Source organism: Ascaphus truei, chromosome 2, assembly GCF_040206685.1.
Source record: "Ascaphus truei isolate aAscTru1 chromosome 2, aAscTru1.hap1, whole genome shotgun sequence".
Classification (NCBI taxonomy): Eukaryota; Metazoa; Chordata; class Amphibia; order Anura; family Ascaphidae; genus Ascaphus; species Ascaphus truei.
The window spans coordinates 234748368-234773228 of record NC_134484.1 but is presented as its reverse complement, the minus strand read 5'-3'; the positions used below and the strand labels follow the sequence as shown (position 1 = coordinate 234773228).

Sequence of the window (24861 nt, the reverse complement as noted above, 5' to 3'; positions counted from 1 at the left end):
ATTATATCCAGATGGAGCCTATGTATATTAATAACTGACTTGTTGCTATTTGTTACTGTTACTGACTATAAATAACTTGACGTTGCATATAATGTCAAGATATAGCAACACCAATATTATGTGCACTCTGACTCCGATAATTGCAAGATTAAAACGAACGTTAAAAAAAGTATGCGACGCATGTAAGGATCTAGTTGTTGGGTAGAGAGTGTGGTGTAGCGGGTCACCACTCCATAATTACGTCATCAAAAGACGCCTGACCTCGCACACGTATATTTCACATAGAACGTTACGCTATCAATCAAAAAAGTTCCCCTCCAAAGCCGGGGATGTTTATAGCGATGTCAATTAAGTGAGTTTTGCCTTTTAACCTATTTTAGAAAAGGTGTTGGGGGGGGAGGGTGGGGAGGGGCGGATAAGAGAGAGAAGGGAAGAGGGAGGAACTGAACAATGGCGAATCCACAAATCATATTGCTTAACATAGTTTTAACTTAGAGTGTGGAGTCATTATGGGAGCTTCTAGATCTGCTATGAAGACCATCTCTGGGGGGCCTGGATAATACAAAGAATCCATTTTTAAATTGCCTCTCTGAGCATCTATTGTCCTCATCAACTGTTGACTATTCTGGGTTAAGGGACAGGAAGGGGAGGGGGGGGGTTGGAGGGAAAAAACAAACGTGGGGGAAAGAGGGGGGAATTGAAAGAGTGCACATGGATGTGTCTCTGAACAGTCCTGATGCTCACCTGCCCTGGGGAATAAAATCTGGGGTGCGGGAGGAACAAAAAAAAGGGCAACTGTCTCTTCAATGACACAGATATGTTTGGGGGTAGCAGCCAAGACTCAGACAGTCCGTCTACCCAAGCTCCCACCCCGATGCTTCTCCAGATTTTGGGCCTATTGTAATGTTAAGGCTCCTACCAAGGACGTAGACTACCCTAGTGAACCATTAGTATTCTAATATTAATTTGAACCTAAGAACATAATACAATAATTACGCCGTTCCTCAATGTGGACCTGAAACTCAGCTTAGGGTTTGGTCCCAGCTTCAGATGACTGTTTCGCCGGAGAGTCCGGGTGGGAGGATCTTCTCGTGGGAATTGTGGACCAAGATGGTTCCGGCGTCACAGGGTTCTCACCTCCCGACGCAAGTCCGGAGAAAGGGGAGCTCTGGCCTAAATATTCAAGGAAGGCTGCACCATCGTCCGGATTCCTGAGTGTCTGAGGTCTCGCGATTTTAACTACCAAGAGTTCAAAGGGAAATGTCCATCTATACTTGATATTGCGGTCTCTTAACTTCACCGTCACCTCTCGGATATTTCTTCTTTTGGCGAATGTGGAAGGCACCAGGTCTGCGTATACCGGTAGGGGTATATTTAGGAACTTGAGGTCTCTGGAGCCTCTCATCACTGTGTTGAAGGCTTCATTTGTTTTAAAGTAGTGGAATCTCAACACCATATCCCTGTGTCTGTCCCTGGTTGAGGTCTCGATCTTAAGGCTCTCTGGCATCGGTCCAGGGTAAGAGACCCCTTTGTAGAATCAAGGAGGGCTGATGTTAGCCATTTGCCCATGAATCCCTCAATATCCATTACAGACTTACTAAGATTATTACAGTGGTCTCTATTCTCCTCATCCTCCTATCCATCTTTAATATCTAGGAGCTGGGACTTCACTTCTTTGAGCTCAGTGTCCATCAGAGATTGCCGAATGGCTGTAGTGTTGACCTTGGATTCCAAGGAGTTAGTGCGTTCCCTAAGGGAGGCTATCTCCTCTTTAAGATCCTTCATTGCTGTTTGCATTAGAGATTCGATTTTATTAAAGAAGATAAGTAAGTCATTCTTTGTGGAAAGATTTTCAATCTCCACCCCTGGTTCAGAGTTTGAGTGTTCCACGGAGGGGACCACTTCCAACTCCCCCTGTTGCAGTGCTGGCTGACCATGGTTTTTAAAATATTCACGGAACTCACTATGGTTCATTTTCTTTTTGATGGTTCTAACTGCTTTCGAAACCATGCTAGATGGGACTTGCATGAGATGAGATTTCTTTTTAGATGGTTAGACAGAGCCGATTTGCTTTCATAAGCTTAGAATGAATCCCGGGGTATTATGGAACTTGGATCTCAGGACGCCATCCTAGCCAGCTCTATTTAGGCTTTCTGTGCATACAGATCTTTCTGTAGAGGGGTACATGTTCCGCTGGAAGGGGTCACAGAATTGCAACCTCTGTGTTTGTTGGTTTGTCTAACTGTCTCTTCTGCCCTCTTTTGTTCTGATACCCACAGAAACAGGGGGAGGGGGGGGGATAGATGTTCCCCTGTGGGAGATAGATATTGGGCTGTGGGCTTTTTACTTAGAGTCTTTATTTAGGTTTATGTGTGCGTGGATGAGATGACTGTCTGAGTGATCCTCCCTAGGGTCAGAGGCTGGAACTTACTATAGTCCTCTGCTGCTTTTTAAAGGCCTTCAGCTGCCTTCTAGGGCCCAGGTGGTCCTGTCATTTAGCAGGCCGCTGAGTGTTTACCCCGACGGGGGGGGGGGGAGGGGGGTGAATCTGCTGGGGGCAGGCCCTTCTTCAGAGGCTGCAATCAGACAATGAACCGGAGGAGAGTGAGAGACAAACCCAAGCTCCCTTGCAGCCACGTTATGGGGTGCCGTGGCAAGATGGCCATCCCTCCACTCTTTGAGGACCTCCCAGCAACTGCACCGGCCCGCAGCCGACAGCTAGGAGCCCTCTATAGTGCCGGAGCGGGGATTCCCAACAGGCAGCCCCCCCCGTCCCCCCCGGCCTCTAGTCCTGTCTCCTGTGCAGCGCCCTGCTCCCCTTCAGATTCTTCTAGCTTTAGGTGTCTGGGATTAGCTTGTGCCGTCAGACACGATTACGGGTCACAGATCTCCGCCTCCCGCTTGCTTATCACGCTCACCTGCGACGGCGCCGGAGCCCGTCCAAGCACCACCACCAGTCTGGGGTCGCTCATCCTCTTCACGTACTTACTGCTGGCCACGGGTCGATCAGCAGCGTTTGGGACAGTAAAGCCGTGTGCAGCCGGTGGCCATCTTGGGTGTCCCGTGGAGCTGTGGCTGCATGAATTTCTCCCAAAGTCTTCCAAGCAGCGGCCCGTCCGCAGGGGTGTCTCTTTGATCCGGCAGCAGGTAGTTTTTTTTCCTTTATTAGCCTAGTCCCCTGCAATTGAAGCTGGTAGATCCACTTTTTTAGGCAATTTTATGTCCAAATTCGCCTCTTTGCTGTGGAGCTGCGTTGACATGCGTCTGTTCAGCTCAGAGTCTTGGCCACCCCCCCCCCCCCCCCCATAATAAACCCTTTTAATTTCTAAATTTATGGATTGAAAAAAATGTAAATGTTTAAATGTGCAATTTTTTTATATTACATTTTAAAATCTTGAGAGGCAATGGTTTCTAGTGCAATTTTCTCCAATATTTTATGGTACCATGTACCCAATCCTGCTTTGAAATAGCAGGATTATAATTGTATAATTCTTCCGTCAATTTGTTTACTTTTGGGAGGATCAAATCTGGATATTTTTATAAAAGATAGGATAAGGCTGCGTCCACGCTGGAGCGCTTGGCGCGCTCACTGCAATTAAAATCAATTGGTATGGCCACTCTCACGCGGCGCTCATTTGTGTGCGTGCACGTATGCTCTCCCAAGCTTGGCGCTTGGGGAAACAAACAAAATTTACTTTGAAGAGCGCTCAGCAGCAGTCAGTGCCCCCAGAACACAGCCACACACACACAAACACACACATGACACACAGAAATAGCCCCGATACATGCCCCCCGCTCGTGCTTGCAAAATTATACAGGACACCCTGCGCTCATGCTTGGAGAGTTGGTGATGTCACCGCTCTCAAGCATGAGCACTCTCAGCGGAAGCGGGGACGCAGCCTAACACTCTGAGCAACGTTAACTTATATAATCAGAATAGTTGGCTTGTATCCACAAGAGCTATTGGGCGTCATACCGCCGTTTCTAGTCTTTGTTATTATTATTATTGGCCTCATACACAAGTACAGTGGTTACAAATACCATACAGTAATTATGAGGGACAGAGTGCTTATTAACTGGAACCTTTTTCTTCTTGTCTCTTGATTGTTATATCAGGATGGGAGTACGATATACATGTTATTGGAAGCTAACTATGCTACGTAACAATAAGGTGATGTTAATCATACTATAGAGATATATAATGGCCATTGTTTTTGCATATAATTAGCTTTGAGAATATGCGTTCACCTCATGAAAAATAACATCCGTTACAGTTTTAGGCAACCTCACATTATGAGCCCTGATTTAACAGAGCTTAGTCGATCTAGCCCTATAATGGAGTGCATGTATTTAGTATCGCATCATATCAAACTCTCATATGTCAGTATGAACTTAAGTTTTTATGTTGAGTGTAAAACCTACCAATAGAGATGGCTAAATTTTTGGGGGCGGATTTGTATCTGCCTCAGATTGGCTAGTTCCTTTGGTCCATGGATCAGTCTCAAAAGAGCAATCTGCCTTTTCCATAATGTATTTTCAATCACTGACAATACACATGGCGCTTTAATAATCCTTGGTCGGATTGGTAAAATCTGCACTCTGATTATATCCTAGAGGTTGGGGTGGGGTGGAGAGAGAAAGAGCGAGAGAGAGGGAGATAGAGTGCAGATATTTAACAATCCACCCGGACTGTATCCAATGGAGGATTTCAACTTGCCTATGACATGCCCCCCATTGTGAGTGATCCGAAGTCCACAGATTGCCCGGGCAACACGCAACAGTCATTGTCTGTCTGCTGCCTCCTGTCCAATCACCTCTCCCGTCTGAGAGCTTCTCTGTCAAGGAAATGCTGATTGGCTGAAGATAAAACCTTGGCACGGTGCTAAGAGTTCCGGGCCATTAATCAATAATGACCAGAATGTTAACCAATCAGAGAGCAGAAATTTCAATAATGTCCGGAATTTAACAGCTTTAGCCTATAATAAACAATATTTGACTAACAATTGGTGTGGGCGTGTCCATGTGTGTACTCGTGGGTGACATCGACAATCCGAATAAGCATTTCTATCAGTGCATTTTTAATAAGTATTTCCTGTTAGTACATTTGGTGTAGTCAGCAGCAATATCAACCCCTGTCAACAGAGGGTGGCAGTGGATGGGGAAAGACTATTAGTTATGATTTTTTAATCTTTTTATTAGTTTTTGAATAATAATAATATGAGACAATATAAATACAATAATTAAACATACATAGTAGCATTATATATATGTATTCCTTGAAAAAGTCACTCACGTGACGAAACGCGTCAGACGTCATGACATAGTGACGCACTGACATCATCACGCTAGTTGGGAGCTACATCGAGGTTTGCCAGTTTAGACGCCACACAAGGTCTAGCAGAGAGGATTCCAGGGCTTAAACAGAGTGCTACAAGCGGAGCAAGCACCGGATGGTGTACCAGCTGCCTGTCATCTGTGACTATCTTCTATTTCCCTGTGGACGCTCTGATTACTCTCCATTCAGCCACGGATAAGTATCTGCTGCTTACAACCTGTGTATACCTACTTTACTATCTGGCTTCCACCTCCTGCAGTCTCCCATGGCATACAGATTGTCTCCAATGAATGTTTTTTAACCCATTGAAGTGAGTGCATGTCCTGGCGGCCACTCTCAATTTTAATAAATTGTCAATTTTACATACAATATTATATCATGGAGCTGGCGCTTCTTTGTTTCTTTTTTTTCCCATATATACATAAAAATGGTTTTAGAGGCAAAAAGTGACACTGTGTGCTCATTTGCATGTCATTTCCCAGAATCCCTTGCTGCAGTGGAAGTGCTGTATGCTGGGTGATAATGGGGAAAGGCGGGGTTGCAGACCTGCCTAAGACATGCAGATGAGCATACAGTTGTATTTGCATATATATATATATACATGTATAAAGATATGTATGTATGTATGTATTGTGACAAACGCCCCTCTTTTGTAGTGCTGACGTCTGTCTGGGTTCTTCCCGACACAGTCTTCTAGGGTTATTTAATACAAAAACAGGATCATGCAAAGTATTAAGCTGCTTAACTCAGGCTTCTGCCTGCTTTATTTTCATCCAAGTAAGGTACTGCAGCTTTAACATGTGTAGGTTAGAGGTACTCAGATACTTTCATTCAGCAGTTCACTCATTTCATTGTTACAGTATTTCCCACACTGTTATTTCAAGTAAAAAGAAACCAAATTATATAAACAAAATCCTATCCCTTTCAGGGATCTAACTACACATAGAATCAGTCTCTCTAACAGCTGCTGGCCAACTAACCTGGTTCCCCAGCTTAAAACAATGCTCTCTCATTTAGGGTCACTTAGATACAGCATAGTCTTTTAGCAACAGCAGTAAACATTTGTTTGGTCTTATCTGTTCGTGGTGGGAACTCGGTCCCGTGTCCAGGCAAATCCTCTGGTACTGTGATACTTGGAGGGGCCGTCAACCCCGAAACTGGAAACAGGGGAGCAGCGATACCCCCAGCCTCCAGGCTCTAAGGAGAGAGAGTCAAATGCAAAACCTCTCTGCTCTAAATACCTGTGCATGTGATTAGAAGAGCAGGTGAGGGAGAACTAGAGCCATTGTAATCTGTGGTCTGGATTTTCCATCCAGCTGCCTGAGGTAATGGGAAGCTGTGGAACGGATCATTTTTAGCTATTCCTGCACTTTCTGCTCTAAAATGGGGCAGAAAGCTGCCTAACATCTTTGGACTATGTCACATATCCCCCTCCCCAGCTCACACCTACTGGGGTGAGCGGCCATGGACCTCACTGGGGTGAGCGTCCTACCTGAAATACTTGAGCTAACTGCTCAGTACAACATTAAGTATTTACATGACACGAATATGAACTTCATTATAAATTTACCAACCGAAAAGGGCATTTTTTTTTTTTCCCATATTGTAAGCTACCAATATTTTTTCTCTTATACTACAGCCTTGTAATCTTAAGGGCCATCAACCCTGTATATTAATTTGTAGTTTAGCTACATTTTCAACACAGAGAACCAATATAACATTGTAATATTGACAAAATGCTTATTTGCATAGTTAAGTGTCCGTGACATAGTCCACACGTGTAATAAAAAAAATAAATCGGTCAGTTCCCCCAAACATTTTTTTTTTTTTTTTTGACTTCCAGTCTATTGCATCCTTTGACTTTATTTCATAGCCCGCTGCAACCTGCAAATGACTGGACTGTTTCTTTAGCTTCTGATGAGACCCTTGGACCAGATTCTCCTTGGCTCCACAGTGTGGTCCAGATTGGTGAGATATGGAACTATTCAGGCGCCGTGTTAACCTTCGTTGTTTTTTCTTTTCAATCTTTGATTTCCCTTTTGTGGCCATTACCACGTCTTTGGGTTTTGGAGACCTAGTTGCCTCTGTACAAACGTAGTCCATATTAACCATGTCATCAGGATCTGTCAACAAGTTTGTTTTTTCAGGAACTGCCACCCACTTGGCTAAAACATCTTCTGTGTTGTCCTGGGTGTGTCCACTAGTTTGATAATCTTCTGGACAACGTAAATGAAATTGAGTATCTGGATTTTTGAATTCCAGATCAGGGAGTATATTCTCAGGAGGGTGCCTATCTGTTTCTGGAATAACAGCAGCACAATCAAAGTCAATTCTTTCTCCTTCCTCTTTGTCATCAGTGAGGGCATTGAGTTTACGTTCCCTGGTCTCCTTTTGTGACCGTGTCTCTTTTAGCCTTGGAATCTCTTTCTCCAACTTCATCTTTATAGCAAATCGTAATATTGCAACAGCATTGAAGATACACGTATAGGAACGTACAGCTTGCTTGGTTAGGAGGTAGGATTGATAGCCCGACTGAACCACTTTAGCCGCTTCTCCCATGTCCGTCATCTGTTTCAGAGCGAGGTTTAACTCTGTTTAATTTTCTCTATTCTTGACCTGCAGCAGCAGGTGCTCCTTCTGGGTCTTGTCCAGCTCCAGCTGCAGCCGGGCCCCCTCATTTGCCGTGTGGTCCAGCTGCTTGTAGATATCGGCCATCTCGCTTTTATAGCGCAGTGTCAGGCAAACCACCTGACGGACGGACACCTCCTCTCTCTTGGCGCACTGTATCTCGCGCTCAGCCATCTGCTTCTGCAGCTCTTCAACCTGATCGTGCCAGACCTCCGTCAGGGTCTTCACCTCTTTCTGGTGCTTGCTCTGGGTTTGCATCAGCGCCTCCATTTTTTGGAGCTCTGCAGTTTGTGTCACCTGGATCGCCGCTGATTCTGTATTCTGCAGTGCTTCCTGCATTTCTAACTTTTCCTGGATCAATTGCTTCTCCACTTTTTCTGCTTGGTGAAGCTTCTCATCACCTTCACTGATCTGGTCAGTCAAGTCTGAATTTTTATGTGTCAGACTTACATTCTCTCTTTTTACAGTCTCTAAATTACTCAGGGTATTCTCATAGGTTTTCTTCAATGTACACAGCTCTGTGCTGCGAGCGTAGACCTCATGGCGTGAGAGTTCCAGCTCTGCTTTAAGCGCGCTAGCCTCTTGCCGAGAAACCCCCAACTCTGTGATGAAGTTTTGCACATCTTTCTGGGACATCTCATAGCATAGTTTCCAGTCAGTTCTTGTTTTCTTTGATTCGCTTGGCTCTCTGCCTATGATGGTAGCAGTAGCCTTTGTCATCTCTAGGCGTGTCGTCATTCCTGGGACGATTGCGCCAGGCCCTATGGGCTGTTGCTCATCTCGGCGCCTTTCTGACGCATGTCCTGACAGTGCAGGTTCAAGTGGCTCGGTCACTTCCCCTGTGACTTGAGGAACAGTTTTCTTTCTTTTTTCTTTATTAGCTCCAGAGATATCAGTGGTCCTGGGCACACACTCACTGTTATCAGCTTCCACGTCTTGCTTGCACTCACAGGGCGTTGCTTGCTTTTGCAGCTGTTTGTCTTTGAAAATTTTGGGGCACACATCTTCCATGTGACCTACTTCACGACAGGCCCAGCATACTAAATTCATCTGTGGGTACGGCTCTCCTCCAGGGTCGTGATCATAGTATGGCCTGAAGGGACACTGTTTTGTATGGTTACGTACATTACACAACAAACATTTCACGTCGGCCATTTTAGAAACCCGGCAGGGACAATTTGCTAGCTGCAATTTCACTTACTTCAGCAGCTTACATACAGCACTTGCTAGCTGCAAATTCACTCACTTCAGCAAAAGGCATTAGCTTTACAAACAGCACTTGCTAGATGCAAAAATTTTTTTTTTCCTTCAGCAAAACATTTTGGTTTTCTGTTTGGGTTCAGGGTGCTATTGCATCCACACTTCGCACATTCTCTGTGTATGCTAGAAGCACAACTGATATACACAGTGGGACAGACTTCACTCATAGCATCTGTACTTTAGTTCAGCTGGGCGGCCATTTTAACCCCCCGCATTTATTTGCAAACCCACAGACTTTTTAGTGTCTGCCCGCATTCTCCACCATATGTGACAAACGCCCCTCTTTTGTAGTGCTGACGTCTGTCTGGGTTCTTCCCGACACAGTCTTCTAGGGTTATTTAATACAAAAACAGGATCATGCAAAGTATTAAGCTGCTTAACTCAGGCTTCTGCCTGCTTTATTTTCATCCAAGTAAGGTACTGCAGCTTTAACATGTGTAGGTTAGAGGTACTCAGATACTTTCATTCAGCAGTTCACTCATTTCATTGTTACAGTATTTCCCACACTGTTATTTCAAGTAAAAAGAAACCAAATTATATAAACAAAATCCTATCCCTTTCAGGGATCTAACTACACATAGAATCAGTCTCTCTAACAGCTGCTGGCCAACTAACCTGGTTCCCCAGCTTAAAACAATGCTCTCTCATTTAGGGTCACTTAGATACAGCATAGTCTTTTAGCAACAGCAGTAAACATTTGTTTGGTCTTATCTGTTCGTGGTGGGAACTCGGTCCCGTGTCCAGGCAAATCCTCTGGTACTGTGATACTTGGAGGGGCCGTCAACCCCGAAACTGGAAACAGGGGAGCAGCGATACCCCCAGCCTCCAGGCTCTAAGGAGAGAGAGTCAAATGCAAAACCTCTCTGCTCTAAATACCTGTGCATGTGATTAGAAGAGCAGGTGAGGGAGAACTAGAGCCATTGTAATCTGTGGTCTGGATTTTCCATCCAGCTGCCTGAGGTAATGGGAAGCTGTGGAACGGATCATTTTTAGCTATTCCTGCACTTTCTGCTCTAAAATGGGGCAGAAAGCTGCCTAACATCTTTGGACTATGTCACAGTATGTATATATATATATATATATATATATATATATATATATATATATATATATATATATATGCAAATACAACTGTATGCTCATTTTAACTGGGTATGCAAGAGAGGCTATGGGATAGGCTATACCATAATACTGAGTTAAGTTATGGTGAGTAAAAAAAGTGACAAAAACCCTCCACAGGAAAGCAAATATGCAAATACAACTGTATGCTCATCTGCATGTCTTAGGCAGGTCTGCATCCCATAGCCTATCCCATAGCCTCTCTTGCATACCCAGTTAAAATCAACCCCACACTGATGAGACCCATCAAGGTCGAAACAGCTGTCTGTGGGTGGTTTTCTGGGTATGCACCTTAACCCTGGCTGTGCTCAAAGCTGTGACCATGCAGCAAGCTTAAGCCTATAGGGAACCATGTTAAAAATGGTTATTGAGGCTAAAAGTGACACTGTGTGCTCATTTGCATGTCATTTCCCAGAATCCCTTGCTGCAGTGGAAGTGCTGTATGCTTGGTGATAATGGGGAAAGGCGGGATTGCAGACCTGCCTAAGACATGCAGATGAGCATACAGTTGTATTTGCATATTTGCTTTCCTGTGGAGGGGTTTTGTCACTTTTTTTACTCACCATAACTTAACTCAGTATTATTATGTATATGTATATGTATATGTATATGTATATGTATATGTATATGTATATGTATATGTATATGTATATGTATATGTATATGTATATGTATATGTATATGTATATAATATTTAAAACACTGAATACCATACTGTCAAATCATCTAAATAATATAAATCTAGCATGAAAAAAAACTAAACTTATTAATATCTACTATACCTTTACCCTCCCATAACACTCTCCCCCCACATCATAGCTCATACATTATCTAAGAATTTTGTAACAACACTAGACATTGACACAAATTAAGACACCATCTTGATCTACGCATTTAAATGAAAAAAAAAAAAAAAATACATAATCTATATACTATAACTCCCAGCATCATCTAGTCTCGTTATTATTAGTGGGCACCACTATAAGGGTGTGATTAATGTATTTAGCCAATCTACCTGTAACTGCTTATTGAGCAGTTTGTGGGAGGTTTAAAGTCCCTCCTTTTCAAGGTATACAGTATAATCTCCCAGTAAGGTCCCTGTAAATTAACTTTCCACTTTACTTGCATACATATAAGTATCTTTACTGGTATATACCAGTTTTTAACTGTACTAAGTTACATAAGCTTATGCTTAGTTTATTAACCCATGCAGGGTGTATTTCACAGAACATTTGTATGCATTTAGCATAGGGACCTGCTACTAAGACTTACCTTGATGTTGGTTAGCAGGCTTGTCATTATTTGATCAAAGGATGTAACAAAGTCTCCTTTAGGTTTCACGATGTATAATTATTTCCTCATTTATTGTTAGCCCAATGGGAGAAATGCAGGGACTCACTTTGTTTTTTCACATATGTGTGGCCAAACTTTCTGAATTAACCCAGAAATTGGCCGAAGTCACCTTGTCACAAACTCAGTCTCGAATCATTAGGCCAGCAACCTTAACTGCTTCTGCCCCAATGGGAAATATGCCTCAGGAGCCACGTCTACCGACGCCCAATCGGTACGCAGGGGAACCTCTTGGATGCAGAGGTTTTCTAAACCAGTGTGACATTCAATTTGAATTAACCCTCTCTCGCTTTTCTACTGACAGATCAAAGGTGGCTTACATTATTGCTTTATTGACCGGAGATGCACTGGCATGGGCATCTCCCATATGGGAGCTACAACCTGAACTCACTCAGAACTTTTCTTCATTCAAGAAGGAGTTTCAGCAGGTTTTTGACACCCCCGGTCGTAAGATTACTGCTGCTTCCTCCCTTTTTCATATATCACAGGGTCACCGGACTGTGGCGAGGTACGCTCTCGAATGCCGGACCGTGGCAGCAGAGACCGGCTGGAACAACGTGGCCCTGACTGCAGCTTTCTTGCAAGGCCTCTCTGAACCCCTAAAGGATCAAATGGACGCACGTGAGAGACCTACTGCTCTGGAGGACCTGATTGCTAATTGTATAAGAGTAGACCAACGCCTCCAAGAAAGACGAAACGAACGCCATCATCCACGTACATCTGCCACTATGTCTTTTCCTCCTCCTACTTCTCATTCTTATATTCCAGTTTCTGAGACATCCAAACCCATGCAATTGGGTAGTCATCAGCTGTCTTTTGCGGAGAAACAGCGTCGGAGGATTGAAGGATTATGTCTCTACTGTGGGTTACCTGGACATGTGGCCTCCCGCTTCCCACGTGTCCGGAAAAACGCCAGTGCCCAATGAGGTATGAGGGGATCTCATTGGGTACTGTTACTTCTCTCCCCTCTTCTATGAAAGGATTACTGAAGAGAATTATTTTACTTATTATGTTGGAGGGTACGGATTTTCATGTTTCTGCCTTGGCCTTTATCGACTCTGGGGGAATTCGTGGACCAGGACTTTGCTGCCAATAATCAGATTCCATTGCTATCGTCCGGAGTCCGATCCTCAAGGGGGGGTACTGTGAGGAATCGGGGAACGCGTCCGTTGCGGCGCGTTCCCTCCTCGCTTACCTATAGTACGGCAGTGGCAGCTGCCGAAGAGCCGCCCCCCGCTGATGCGCGCATCCCCGCTCCTGTTACAGAGCACGTGCGCACCCGCTCCTTCTATGCACCTCTGCTGTGCGCTGTACACGCGCATGACGGCACGCAATGAGCCCCAGCTGCGTGGCAAGTCTAGCCATGAGCCCTTGTCTCCTGCAGCCTATCTTTGGCATCTGCGGAGGCCCCACCTCTGCTCCCCCGCTCTCCTACTGGTTCCTGTCCATTATAAAGGACTGCCTCTTCCTGTCATACCTTGCTAAGCATAACGAAGTGTAGCCTTGTGTGTGCCTTGCCTTGCCTTGCTTTGTCCTGTCTAGTTTCTTTGTGTACCGAACCGGCTTGTTGTGGATTCTCTCTGGCTCTTGACCCCTGGCTTACGGACTCCAACTACCTGTATCTCTCCAATCCCAGACCTTTGGTTTACGGACATCAACTACGTGTACCTCTCCAACCCATGGACACCGGCAAGTATCAGTTTATCCTTTCTCTCTTACCCAGACCCAGCAACGCTGATAAACCACCTTCTGGACATGCTCCCGCTACTGTGGGTGCGTGGCATAGTCCTTCCCACCTCAGTGCCGGGGTCAGGTCTCGTTTGTGGGCTCACACAAGCGTTACAGTGTGGAGCTTCACATGAAGAGAAGGCATGTCTGAATCACTTCATTTTGTTTGTAGGTGGTGAGGTCTTGGACCATGAGGGTAGAAGGAGGTGCAGGTGTAGTGGGGCAGAGAAGGGAGTTAAAGGTGGCGAATTGGCATCGAGAGTTACAGTACAGAGTTTGTATGAGTGAAGAAAAGTAGGTTTGCTTGGCAAGGGAAAGGGCAGTATCGTAGGACAAGAGCAAGCATTAATAGTGGAGGAAATCTGTTTCAGAGCGAGATTTCCCCCAGAAGTGTCCAGCACTGGGTGAGCACTTTTGGAGGTAGCATGTAAAGTGTGTGTGCCGCAGCTGTGGCTTAAATTGGTTGGTGCGACATGATGGCAGGAGCTGTCTTGTCTATGGTTGATGAAAGTGCACTATTGTATAAAGAGGTTTCTAGGTCAGGGCAGGAAAGGGCAGAGATGGAAGAGAGAGGAAAGGTTGTAAATATTTTTTTTTACATTGGAGGGGGTTTAGAGCATATATTGTAGGTTTCTGTAAGTGCATGTAGAAATAGGTATTGTGGAGGGTGCAGAGGGTACAGTGAGCTAAATGTTAGGAGGGTAGGATCAGAGAGAGGGAAGGGTATGTTAGAGGAGTTAGAGACTTAGCAGAAATGGGAGAAAACCAGGTCATGGGAGTGTGCATTGCAGTGAATAGGAGAGGTGGTATAATGGAAGAGACCATAGGAGGCGGTTAGAGAGATAAGATGGGCAGCTGAAGTGGCATTGGTACTGTTAATAGGTGTGTTAAAGACTCCCAGGATGACAGTGGGTACGTCAGGAGAGTGGACGTGAGGAAACCAGGTGGCAACGTGGTCAAGAATTTGAGTAAGTCAAGGATAGATGACAGCAACACTGAGGGAAAGGAGGAGGGGGGAGGAGGGGACAGCATGGACTTCGAAGGATGAGAAGCAGCGGGAGGGAAAAGGGGAGGAGGGAGGAGGGGATAGCATGGACTTCGAAGGATGAGAAGGAGAGGGAAATGGAGTATGACATGAAATGTGCGGTGATTGGGGAAAGTAGTATGTCAACCCCTGTATAACTCCAGAACCACTTACAAATATTCACTTTCAAATGTGAATACTTTAAGTGCTATGCCTGCCCATGCTATGCTTTCCCCAAACCAGTTTCAAACTTATATTGCTAACAAATCACATGACTCCTCAGATGAGGGGTTGCTGACCCTTCAACATACACTTACTTTATTCTAAGTACTTGGTCACATTACAAGGAATATCCTTCTCAGTACTGCATGCAGATTTAACAAGTACAGTAATATTCCATATCTGCTTCCAATATGTATTTGGACACTTTTATTAGGACTTCATAGGTAACATTTGATCAGATTGGGCATTTTCACCTCCTCTTTACCTTTTATAACCCAGCAATTCAAATGAATAATTTTCACGGACAGGACCGTTGCATAAAAGACTAGTGTACTTCATATTGTGCCGGCAGAAAGAAACACATACAGTATTGCTACAGTAGGAGTCATATGAAAAGCAATATGACTGTATGGAATATACGACATGCAATACATCATGCAAAAGACCCAGCATGTCTAATGGATGGGCAAACAGCACGCATTTCTATAATCTGTGGATTGCAAGTGATATGAAACATCTGCTTTATAAAAACCTTCCACACCATCATTTAGCAAATGTGCCCATAAATGTGCCAAGCAAACTATGCCAATAAGATCCATAAGCACTCTCAAGTTAAGTTTTGTAAGTTGGGTTCATGTACTGTACTCAGAGGATTTCTTGCTGTGTTGTTCCTTAAAAACAAAGGGCTAAAATGTAGCCGAACACTATACCACAATCTCAAATTAAGAGGATTTTCCAGACAAAGGCTCAAAATCTGCCCTATTAAAATCCCATTGTGGTAAATTAGTGACATAATTTGCCTCAGAAACCAGACAGACCCAGAGATTTTCTTTACCTTAGATAACCATGTGAACAAAAAAGTTTTAAAATCAATACTGGTAACCCAATTATAGCATTTTTTTATATGTATTATCCACTTTAGAGTCCTAAGGCTATTTAACAATCAATGGCTGCTTTAAAAGGATGAGTGACATAACTGGATACATTAAATTCAATAACACCATTACTATCTGCACTGTTTATGTTTATAATAAACTGATACAAATGGAACACTTGTCAATAATCACTCATGTTCATTGAGTCTCACTCATCAGTGCTGGCGTAGATTTGAAAATAATCTACATTTTCATAAAACGATATATATATTTTATTGTGCAGAAACAGCCAATTGCATATATATGGACCCCCAACCCATTGTGCATCAGAGAGATCTGCAACACATTGCCTGCAATGCCACATTGCCTGCAACACAGTCCCTCTATCAGTCCAGGGGTTAAAATATAACCATCCATGATACTGACATTCATAGTGAAAAAAGGTTGTTTTTTTTGGGGGGGGGGGGTAAGGTACAGTATGATACAATTGTTGTTTTTCACTGTACCTGAAATACGCTGTTGAAGCAGTTCCATAGAATGTCATGATGAGCAGCAGGTATGGTTTGCAGCCAAGCCTTTAGTATTGGTCTCCAGTCCAGCACTGAGGAACTCATGAAGACCATGCCGTTTCGGGACACCGTCGCGGGTGAGGCATTATCAATATTGTGAGGTTCGAAGACGATTTTGCAATTTGGTGCCATTGGGATACGGTCCCCGTTAGCTAAGGTGAGAGTTTTGTTGTCATCTAGGACAGAATTCAAATTCTCAATCCAGATAGCATCCACGGGACCATCCAAGACTATCCATATGTGTTCTCCCTGGATTCAAAGCACACACAAAAGATTAAAACCTGTTATTCAAGGATACAAACGAAATAGACCAAGGCAGTTAAGTATCAACAATTCCTTGTGGTAAAAAAAAAATGCAATTCTGGTGCTATTTAAAGAAACAGATTTTTTTTTTAAATAATAATTTTGACCTACATTACTATTGTAATATAACTTGTATTTTTACAAACGTTTTGCCCCTAGCAAACTTTTAAAAGCTTTGTTCATACAGTAAAATAGTATCTGTGAAGAACACTTTTGTTTATTAAATGGTACCACAAACTATAGTATCCTACAACAAATGTACACTTCTCCTGAAATATCACTACTAGCACAACTTTGCCCCATAGAGTTCTCAAACTTTTCCTCATCGCCTACCATTTCAATGATAATAACCATCCAGTAGACCACATTTTCTTAGCTTTGCTCATCGAATATACTTTTATGTGCATTACATATATTTAATAGATACTGGAACATAAACTTGAACTCAGACTTGAGCGCTAATATGCTGGCTATGGAGAGCTGTCTAAAACAAATTTTGAGGGTTCTCTTGAACCAACACTATTTCCAAAGACCGCCAGTGTCCAAGGGCCAATGATTTGAGAACCCCAACAGTTCTGACAATTTAGTTGAAGCTGTGCCAACACTCTGTGTTGGTATGGTTGTCATGTACTAAAGTGCTATATGGTCATTAGCTACCCTGAAGAGTCATTCAAGTGACAGGCTGCAAATGATTGCTAATGACCTACAAAATACAGTGAATGTACCCCTGCACAGTAATCACTGCACTTAGCACCCATTTCTCATGTTGCCATTTTACAGTCTCCATGTCACTTACCTTCTTTGCTTTTAATGTTTTCCGCCACAAGGTTGAAAATATACCATCTGTCCAGTCATTTGTTGCCACATCAAGTGTGCCAAACATCTGGGAGGCTGTGATTGCTTTGGGGTTCATTCTCATTTCCTTATGAGGAGCCCCGCAGTCTGTCATCGCTTTCATGAGGCTATTAATACATTTGGTTTTGCCTGCACCGCTGGGTCCCAGTGTCATCATGCCTTCAAGAAATGCACATTACACTGTAAATTGTCTTCGGAGTATATTGGAGCTTCCATATGCCAACAATGATTAGTGAGTCTAATTCAGTAAGATCGACTCAAATTAAGAGAATGGAGGATAATAATAACATATACAAAACAGCCACTTGTAAAGCCACTCAAATATTTAATTTTTTTATTATTGCTAAAAATGAGCATCAAAATTCTCCCGATAATAGAAATGAAAATGCCCAAATTCTTGGAGATACCTGAGGGGATAGTAGGAGTTCTCCTTTACTGCAACCAGCTATAGGGAGTTATACATCAATGGCCTATTTCACTTACAAGGGAATAGAGAAGGAGTATCCTTCAGTACAATGCTGAATGATTAAGTCTGATGACTTTCTTTTGTGAGAAAAGCATTTTCTTTCAGAATCCAATTTGTTTGAAACACAGGAAGACAACAGTCAACTTCATAAACCAATTTTCCTCTAGCTAAACACTTTAAAAATAGCTAATACTGTAGTTTTATATCTGTCAAACTCTATTCACTCTCTGCATAGATGAATGATATCACCCTGTTATGTTCAACATGTTGCTCTTCATGTCATCATTTCTGTTAGTTGTTGCTGTGTCATGACGCTTGTTGGCAGATATTGGCTCATTATTCAATGCATTGTTTTTTTGTAACATTAATCAATAGAACATTCTTCCCAAATTTGCTATTTAGTCTTCCGCTCACAACATATATCAAACAAAAGACAAAAATACCCAATGCTACATTCAATGTGACCAAATACATAGATAAATACTTAAATGTTTGTATTCTCATAAGGAAGGGTCATTTAGTTAAACCTTTATGCCAAAGCGTTATAAGCCTGCAGCCACGTGACGGCATGACCAGTATGCAGGTCCTGACACTACCTGTGAACATTCTCATTTACCTCTACAGTGGAAGGGGAAAGGTCTCAACAGACCTGTCCTACACAGGTACATGAAAATGCTGATGCTTCAGTTATGCAGATGATTATTGATATAGCTGTTCATTTAATGGGGAAAAAAAACCAACAACAATTCAAGTGGGTTCAGCCATCGCTGAGCCCCATTGAATAAAGAAAAAATATCAAATATCTGCTTAATCCTAGAAAAAGAGGTTCTATTGAACACAGCTTTTTCTCACAGCTGACATGCATTCTTCGTTTGGCCACTTAATATTATGAATTAAATTAGCATGCTCACCATGTCTGACTCGCTGTGTCTCATACAGCTGAATAAGTTTAAGAATCCATGGTGGGTGATGGATAAGACCTGCTTCTTCCGTCTGCTTCAGAATAGCTGCCTCTAGCTCTGGATATCCAGCTTTATCAAGAGTAATTCCAGGGAACAGGTCATTGATCAGACTCATAAACAGAGGTTCATCTTCATCTACCTATGAAAAGACCATTACAAATAAGCCTAAAGATCTATTCTATGTAATCAGAAATAATGAACAGCTCTATTTATTGGTACCCAGTAAATAAAGGAAGGGTAGGGGAAAAGTCACAGAGAAACCATTATTGAGAGTTTGTGAATCAATAAAAACTAGTTTTATATTCTATTGCTGTGACATAGTAATATAGGATGCACAATTGACAGTACTTATGCCACAGCAGGAAATCGTACCGGTACAGCATTGTGAATTACAACAGTGATGATCAATTTGGAAGGATATATATAGCATATTCAGCAAGTGCTAAATTACCAGCAAGGGACAGTCTAAACCAGGGGTGGCCAACTCCAGTCCTCAAGGGCCACCAACAGGACAGGTTTTAAGGATATCCCTGCTTTAGCCCAGGTGGCTCAATCCGTGGCTCTGTTGGTGGTCCTTGAGGACTGGAGTTGGCCACCCCTGGTTTAGACCATTGTCTGGAGAAATATAATATTTGTTATTAAAGCAAAGACGAGAGATTTCATTATAAACCACTGACATAAAAAAAAACAAAAAAACATTCATATACATATGCACAAAGCTATAGCACTCCACAAAATAGCAAACTGCCGAGGTGCAAACCACAAAAAACAGTAGTATACAAAGGAACAAAGCAGGCACACCAGGACTTAAACAAAATATGCAGTATTTAATTTTAAAAAAGGATCAACGTCTTGAAAAAGGCTCAGTTGAGAGCCAAAATGTTGATCTTTTTTCATTAAATGTTGCATATTTTATTTAAGTTCTGGTGTGCTGTGTGTGTGTGTGTGTGTGTGTGTGTGTGTGTGTGTGTGTGTGTGTGTGTGTGTGTGTGTGTGTGTGTGTGTGTGTGTGTGTGTGTGTGTGTGTGTGTGTGTGTGTGTGTGTGTGTGTTTGTGTGTGTGTGTGTGTTTGTGTGTGTGTGTGTGTTTGTGTGTTTGTGTGTGTGTACGTGTTGGGGAGGTTTTCATCAAGCAGTGGATTAACAAGGTCTGAAGAAGATGGTGCTAAAATATTTGGGAATAAATATATACATTTGGGAATAAGTGCAGAATATGCTGTGCACACTTTATAAGAACTTGCTTCTCACAAGTTTAAGTAACCTGGAAAGGCTCCTATAGTACAAGCTTGACTCCAACACAGCGTGCAAAATCAGGATTTATTGACTCGATGAAATCCATTCTTTACACATACCAAGTGCCACTTGAGTAAAATATCATATAGTTGGGTTACCATTGAAATAAGTAAGTATCGTTAAGAGTGGCAACAGGACAAAGGTATAGTAGATACTAATAAGTTATTGTTTTTTTTTCATGCTAGATTTATATGATATAGATGATTTGAGAGAATTGTATTCAGCGTTTTAAATATTTTTTATATATATTTATACATCATTCTACTATGTATGTTAAGTTATTGTATTTATATTGTTTCATATTATTCAAAAACTAATGATAAGATTAAAAAATAAAAAGAGTGGCTACAGGAACATACCAGTTTGGAAAGGTTCATGTCCCGCAGCACTCTCATTACCACTGTTTTCTCTGGCTCGTCGGGATTGGATCGCTTCACTGCCCCCAAAGTTCGGAGCACAGAGAGAATGTTTCTCAACCCAAAGTCATAATGAACCTAAAACGCAAACAAAAGAAAACGTATTGTGTAACGAATACAAAACGGTGTAAGAAAATACATTGTAAAATGATCTATTTTCTGTGTTCGGGGCTCAGGGCCTTTAGCACAACAAATTTGTCAGCCAGAGCGTTTTCTCTTTTCTTGTAATGTGAAAACATCTCACAAACATTCTATCATATGATTTCTTGTTGTGTGATAACAACGTACAGGGATCTAACATTGTACAATCACTTCTAACAGGAACGCTATATTTATCCCTGTCACCACAATGTATACAGGATAGTACCGTGTAAACCGTGAAGTAGAAAGAAAAACAGGCTTTTGTAATACAGAAGAACAAAAGTAAGGTACAAGTAATACCTTTAAGGCCAAGTGATGTTTACACAGAGAGAAAGCTTTCAGGATCACGAAGGTCCCTTCTTCAGGCGTGTTACAATAGAAGCTAATATAGTAACATCTATTTATACAGGACAATACTGCACATCAATAAACTGAAAATGTATATGTAAAACAGTGGCAGGCAAATGTACAGTGTCACTCGCAAGAGGGAGATGCAGGGGCAGTACACTGTATAGTCAGATTGGCGGTGTCAAGTGTCTGAGCATTTAGTGCAAGGACTCGAGTATCTCAAAAGTGCCCAGGGTCTGAGCATTTGTGGCAAAAAAGGTCTCTTGGAAAATAAATAAAATATGATAGTGCACTGATTACAAATGCCAGTCATCAAGAACCCCAAACAGCTCAGGTTTTAAGGATATCCCTGTCTGAACACAGGTGGCTCAATCATTTTGACTGAACTACCTGAGCTGAAGCAGGGATATCCCTAAAACCTGACCTGTTGGGGCTTCTTGAGGACTGGAGTTGGGAACCACCGAGATAGTGCATTAGTAAAATCTAACAAAATTAGTGGTGAAATACTTTCATAGCGGATAATGTGACATGAATCCCTTATCCCAGTTTAAACCTGTATTTAGAGGGCCATATTGGAGTTTTTTTTTTTTTTTGTGTGTGTGTTTTGATGTTTCCCTGCAATATGGTAATTCTTGTGTCTTGAATATAATTTGTGACCAGTGTTGCAGAAGTGTTCTCCCACTGGTGTCCCTTTTTCTGTTGATAGTATGCTGATGCATATTCATCCTTTTTCTCAAGGTCTGGCCTGTTTGCCCTACCTACAATCCTGCGTTAGGATGATCACCACAAAAAGGAGTCCAGTACTGTAATGTACTTGTGACAAAGGAGTCCGGAAATATACTTGTAACTTTCATGTGTTCAAAACGTCATAAGTACAGGATGAATTTGATTTCAGTGACAGTATGACGACAATGGAAAGAATACAATATGAAATTAATTTGTACTATTTGTATGTTATCATTTTCATACAAATGATTAAAGGAAACATTGAACTATGGTGCTAAAGTAGCATACATATTTTGTATCTGTTACAGGTGTAGTAACCATTATTGTATCGGTTAACACGTTTTGGTGAGCAGTCCATAACACAATCTTGTAGATCAGCTCTATTCAAACAAACATAACGTGCACAAAAACTCAGGGGGCAATCCCGGGATCTGTGATTTTCTAACAGGTCAGTGGGTGCAGTAAGTGGTTATATACCTGTATGCCCATGCAGAGGCTGGTGAGCTATTCTGTTGGTTTCAGGCAGCTTACCACTGTCCACATCTGTATTGTTACATGGAGTAACTAGCTTTGTATTTGACCCACCTGTTTGGATAACTGCTCCTCGCAAAGCTTGTAGAGGGTGTAAAATTTGCGGCTCAGGATTTGGTTATCTCGGAAGCCAGCACTCGCCAGCTTTACCCTCATGATAATAGCACGGTCTGGTACCATCATAGCTACTGTGCGAAACTGGACTTTAAGATTCTCCGGAAGTTCTTGCCGCCCTGCATAGCCCGGGTTCTACAAGACAGGAGCCCTCAGATTCATGTCACAAAATCAGAGACACAGTTTCATCTACTGCTTGAATGACAACTTCTACGTGAAAGCAAATTCCCAGTTACTTACGCAATGATATGACTTATTGTACAGTATATGAAGGTTAGTGGCACAAATCCACATCCAAACCACTTATAGTTTTGTTACACACTTCTAGCTTTGTGGAGATTGTGAGAGTTTTTTCTTATTTGTAAAAAGTGGTAACCCGTAAGTGCAAGTGATATGAGAGGACTGCAGAGTTGTTTTGATATTCAAGGACATATATTCCTAGCATTAAATGCAACCGATACCTATTATATGTACATGCCACTACCAGTGTTTAGATCATGCATGACTTTTCTGCCAGATAGGTAGAGGGATGGAAAACTTGTTGGTTGAATTTCCGTCTTTTCTTTACCCCTTTGATACTATTTGTCTAGCAATGCTTTACTTTAATTACATGTCTCATGATGTGCACAGAGATAACCAATATGTATGAAAACCCTAAGTAAAGCACTCATGCTGTGGTTAGATATTATTCAGCATCCCCTTTACTATAAAAGATAATATCACAGTATCAAATTCTAGTTCCTGTATGATGTGGCCCCTGTACACATCTCCGAACTCAGCTCAAAATACTCCTCCATGTTCCCTTTCCAGTCTGACCATGAATTAATAAACGTACGTGTTTCTAGAGAAAATAAAGTAAGCTAGAAAAAGAAGAAACAGGTGAGATTTTTGAACTTCATGACACACCATACAAGACGATCAGAAAACATTAAGGAATGCATCAACGGCAGAAGAGCTGCATAACTGGAGTTAACGATGTTGTGTAATAATAGAAGACCATCCGATTACGTCCACAAACAAAGACAGAGAACGTTATTTTCCAATTACTCTCTTTATAAAAAGGGGGGGGAGATTAAGCAAGGCAAGGTCAGGAAATGAGGCCTGAAAAATGTAACCGCAATACACCGCAGTGCTGGGGGGCAGTCTCATTAGCACTGCGTTTTGGCCACCTGAGCACTGAAGTAGTTATGTTAGAGAGAGCGCAGAATCAGTACTGTGAAGGAAGACACAGAAAACAAAGTGTTGAAGCAGAACATTTGCTGCCACAAGAAAAACCATAACACTCTTCGGAAGGCAGGAATAACAGCTCTGAAATCGGAATGAAAAGATGTGAATAATTCCAACTGAGAGCTTGCTTTTCATTATCTTCCTTCCTCACGCTGTTTCTGTAATTGTCCTCTTTGCACAGACCCTAATGCTCCCAAGATTTCCCAGATCTACTGAACCACAATAATAAGATGGAAGGGTGGAGGGCTCTGGAAATATAAATACTGGAATCATTTCAGCCTGCTTTATTGGATTGAAAGAATTATTTATTTATAGTGCAGTAACATTCTGCAGCACAATAAAATGAGAGCCCTGTGTCAGTTGCATATTTAATATGATGTGCGACTAATAATATAGTGTCAAATACATATTGGAGCAATCCTCCCTGTTTAGGGGATATTTTACTTATCAGGACCAGGGGGTTTGGGAGATGGACTGTCTCTGTCTTACTGCCCCTTCAGTTCCATTGATATTTATCTCAAACGATACAGTCGTTTTGACCATTTAAAATGGATGATAACACAAAGCTTCTACAACCAATTAGTGACTGTAACAGTGACTGAATGGGATACCAAGAGAAAAATCATCTTAAATAAGAAAATCTCTTGGAAACAAAGGAGTGATGTCTCTGTATAAGACTGTCCTTTAGCTTGGACAACAACAAAGTGTAGTTAAGGAATGTGACTGGTGATTTAAAGCAGCAATGCTCTAAAAAACATAAATGAACGTCATAGTCCATGTTGTGCTGATCTATGTCTAACGTTTCATTTATTTTTATATTATTACTTGTTTATTATTTCCCCAGCATGAGCTGTCACCACAACAACCTCTATGGTGTTAATGAGTGAGAATGGAAGCAGCCATTTTAACCTCCTGAGGAGGCAAATGTCATCAACTGATATCCCCAGATTTGAACTACAGAATGTAAAAAGGATGGAGTTGATAGAAACAGCAGCAAAATGATTTTGGAACGGTGAAGAAGGAAGGAACAGGAGCAAAAAAAGACACAGCACTACATCCAGATGGGATAAATGATCAAAAAGAGAGAGCGTTCCCAAAGTGGAAAAAAGACTAATTTATTAAGTCATGGAAAAAAACAGCATACACAGGCAGGAGGCCCACACCTACGCGTTTCAAGCGTTAGCTCTTTATTACCTCCTGCCTGTGTATGCTGTTTTTTTTCCATGATTTAATAAATTAGTCTTTTTCCCCTTTGGGAACGCTCTCCTTTTTTTGATCATTTATCCCATCTGGATGTAGTGCTGTCTTTTTTGCTCCTGTTTCTAAACCTGATGAAAGACGGAAGCACACCTGTACCTGAGGACGTGGGA

General features: G+C 42.1%; 1 protein-coding gene across 1 annotated transcript in view; it reads right to left on the bottom strand.

Annotated features, from left to right (window-relative positions):
- LOC142487170 (dynein axonemal heavy chain 5-like) overlaps positions 1-24861 on the bottom strand; it is a 426040-nt gene that overhangs the window by 221006 nt on the left and 180173 nt on the right. The window contains exons 44-48 of the mRNA XM_075585972.1: positions 22205-22399; positions 20348-20482; positions 18646-18835; positions 17210-17427; positions 16048-16359 (exon numbers count right to left, since the gene is read on the bottom strand). Of these exons, the coding sequence (XP_075442087.1) occupies positions 16048-16359; positions 17210-17427; positions 18646-18835; positions 20348-20482; positions 22205-22399 (1050 nt within the window). The remainder of the gene's footprint in view (positions 1-16047; positions 16360-17209; positions 17428-18645; positions 18836-20347; positions 20483-22204; positions 22400-24861) is intronic.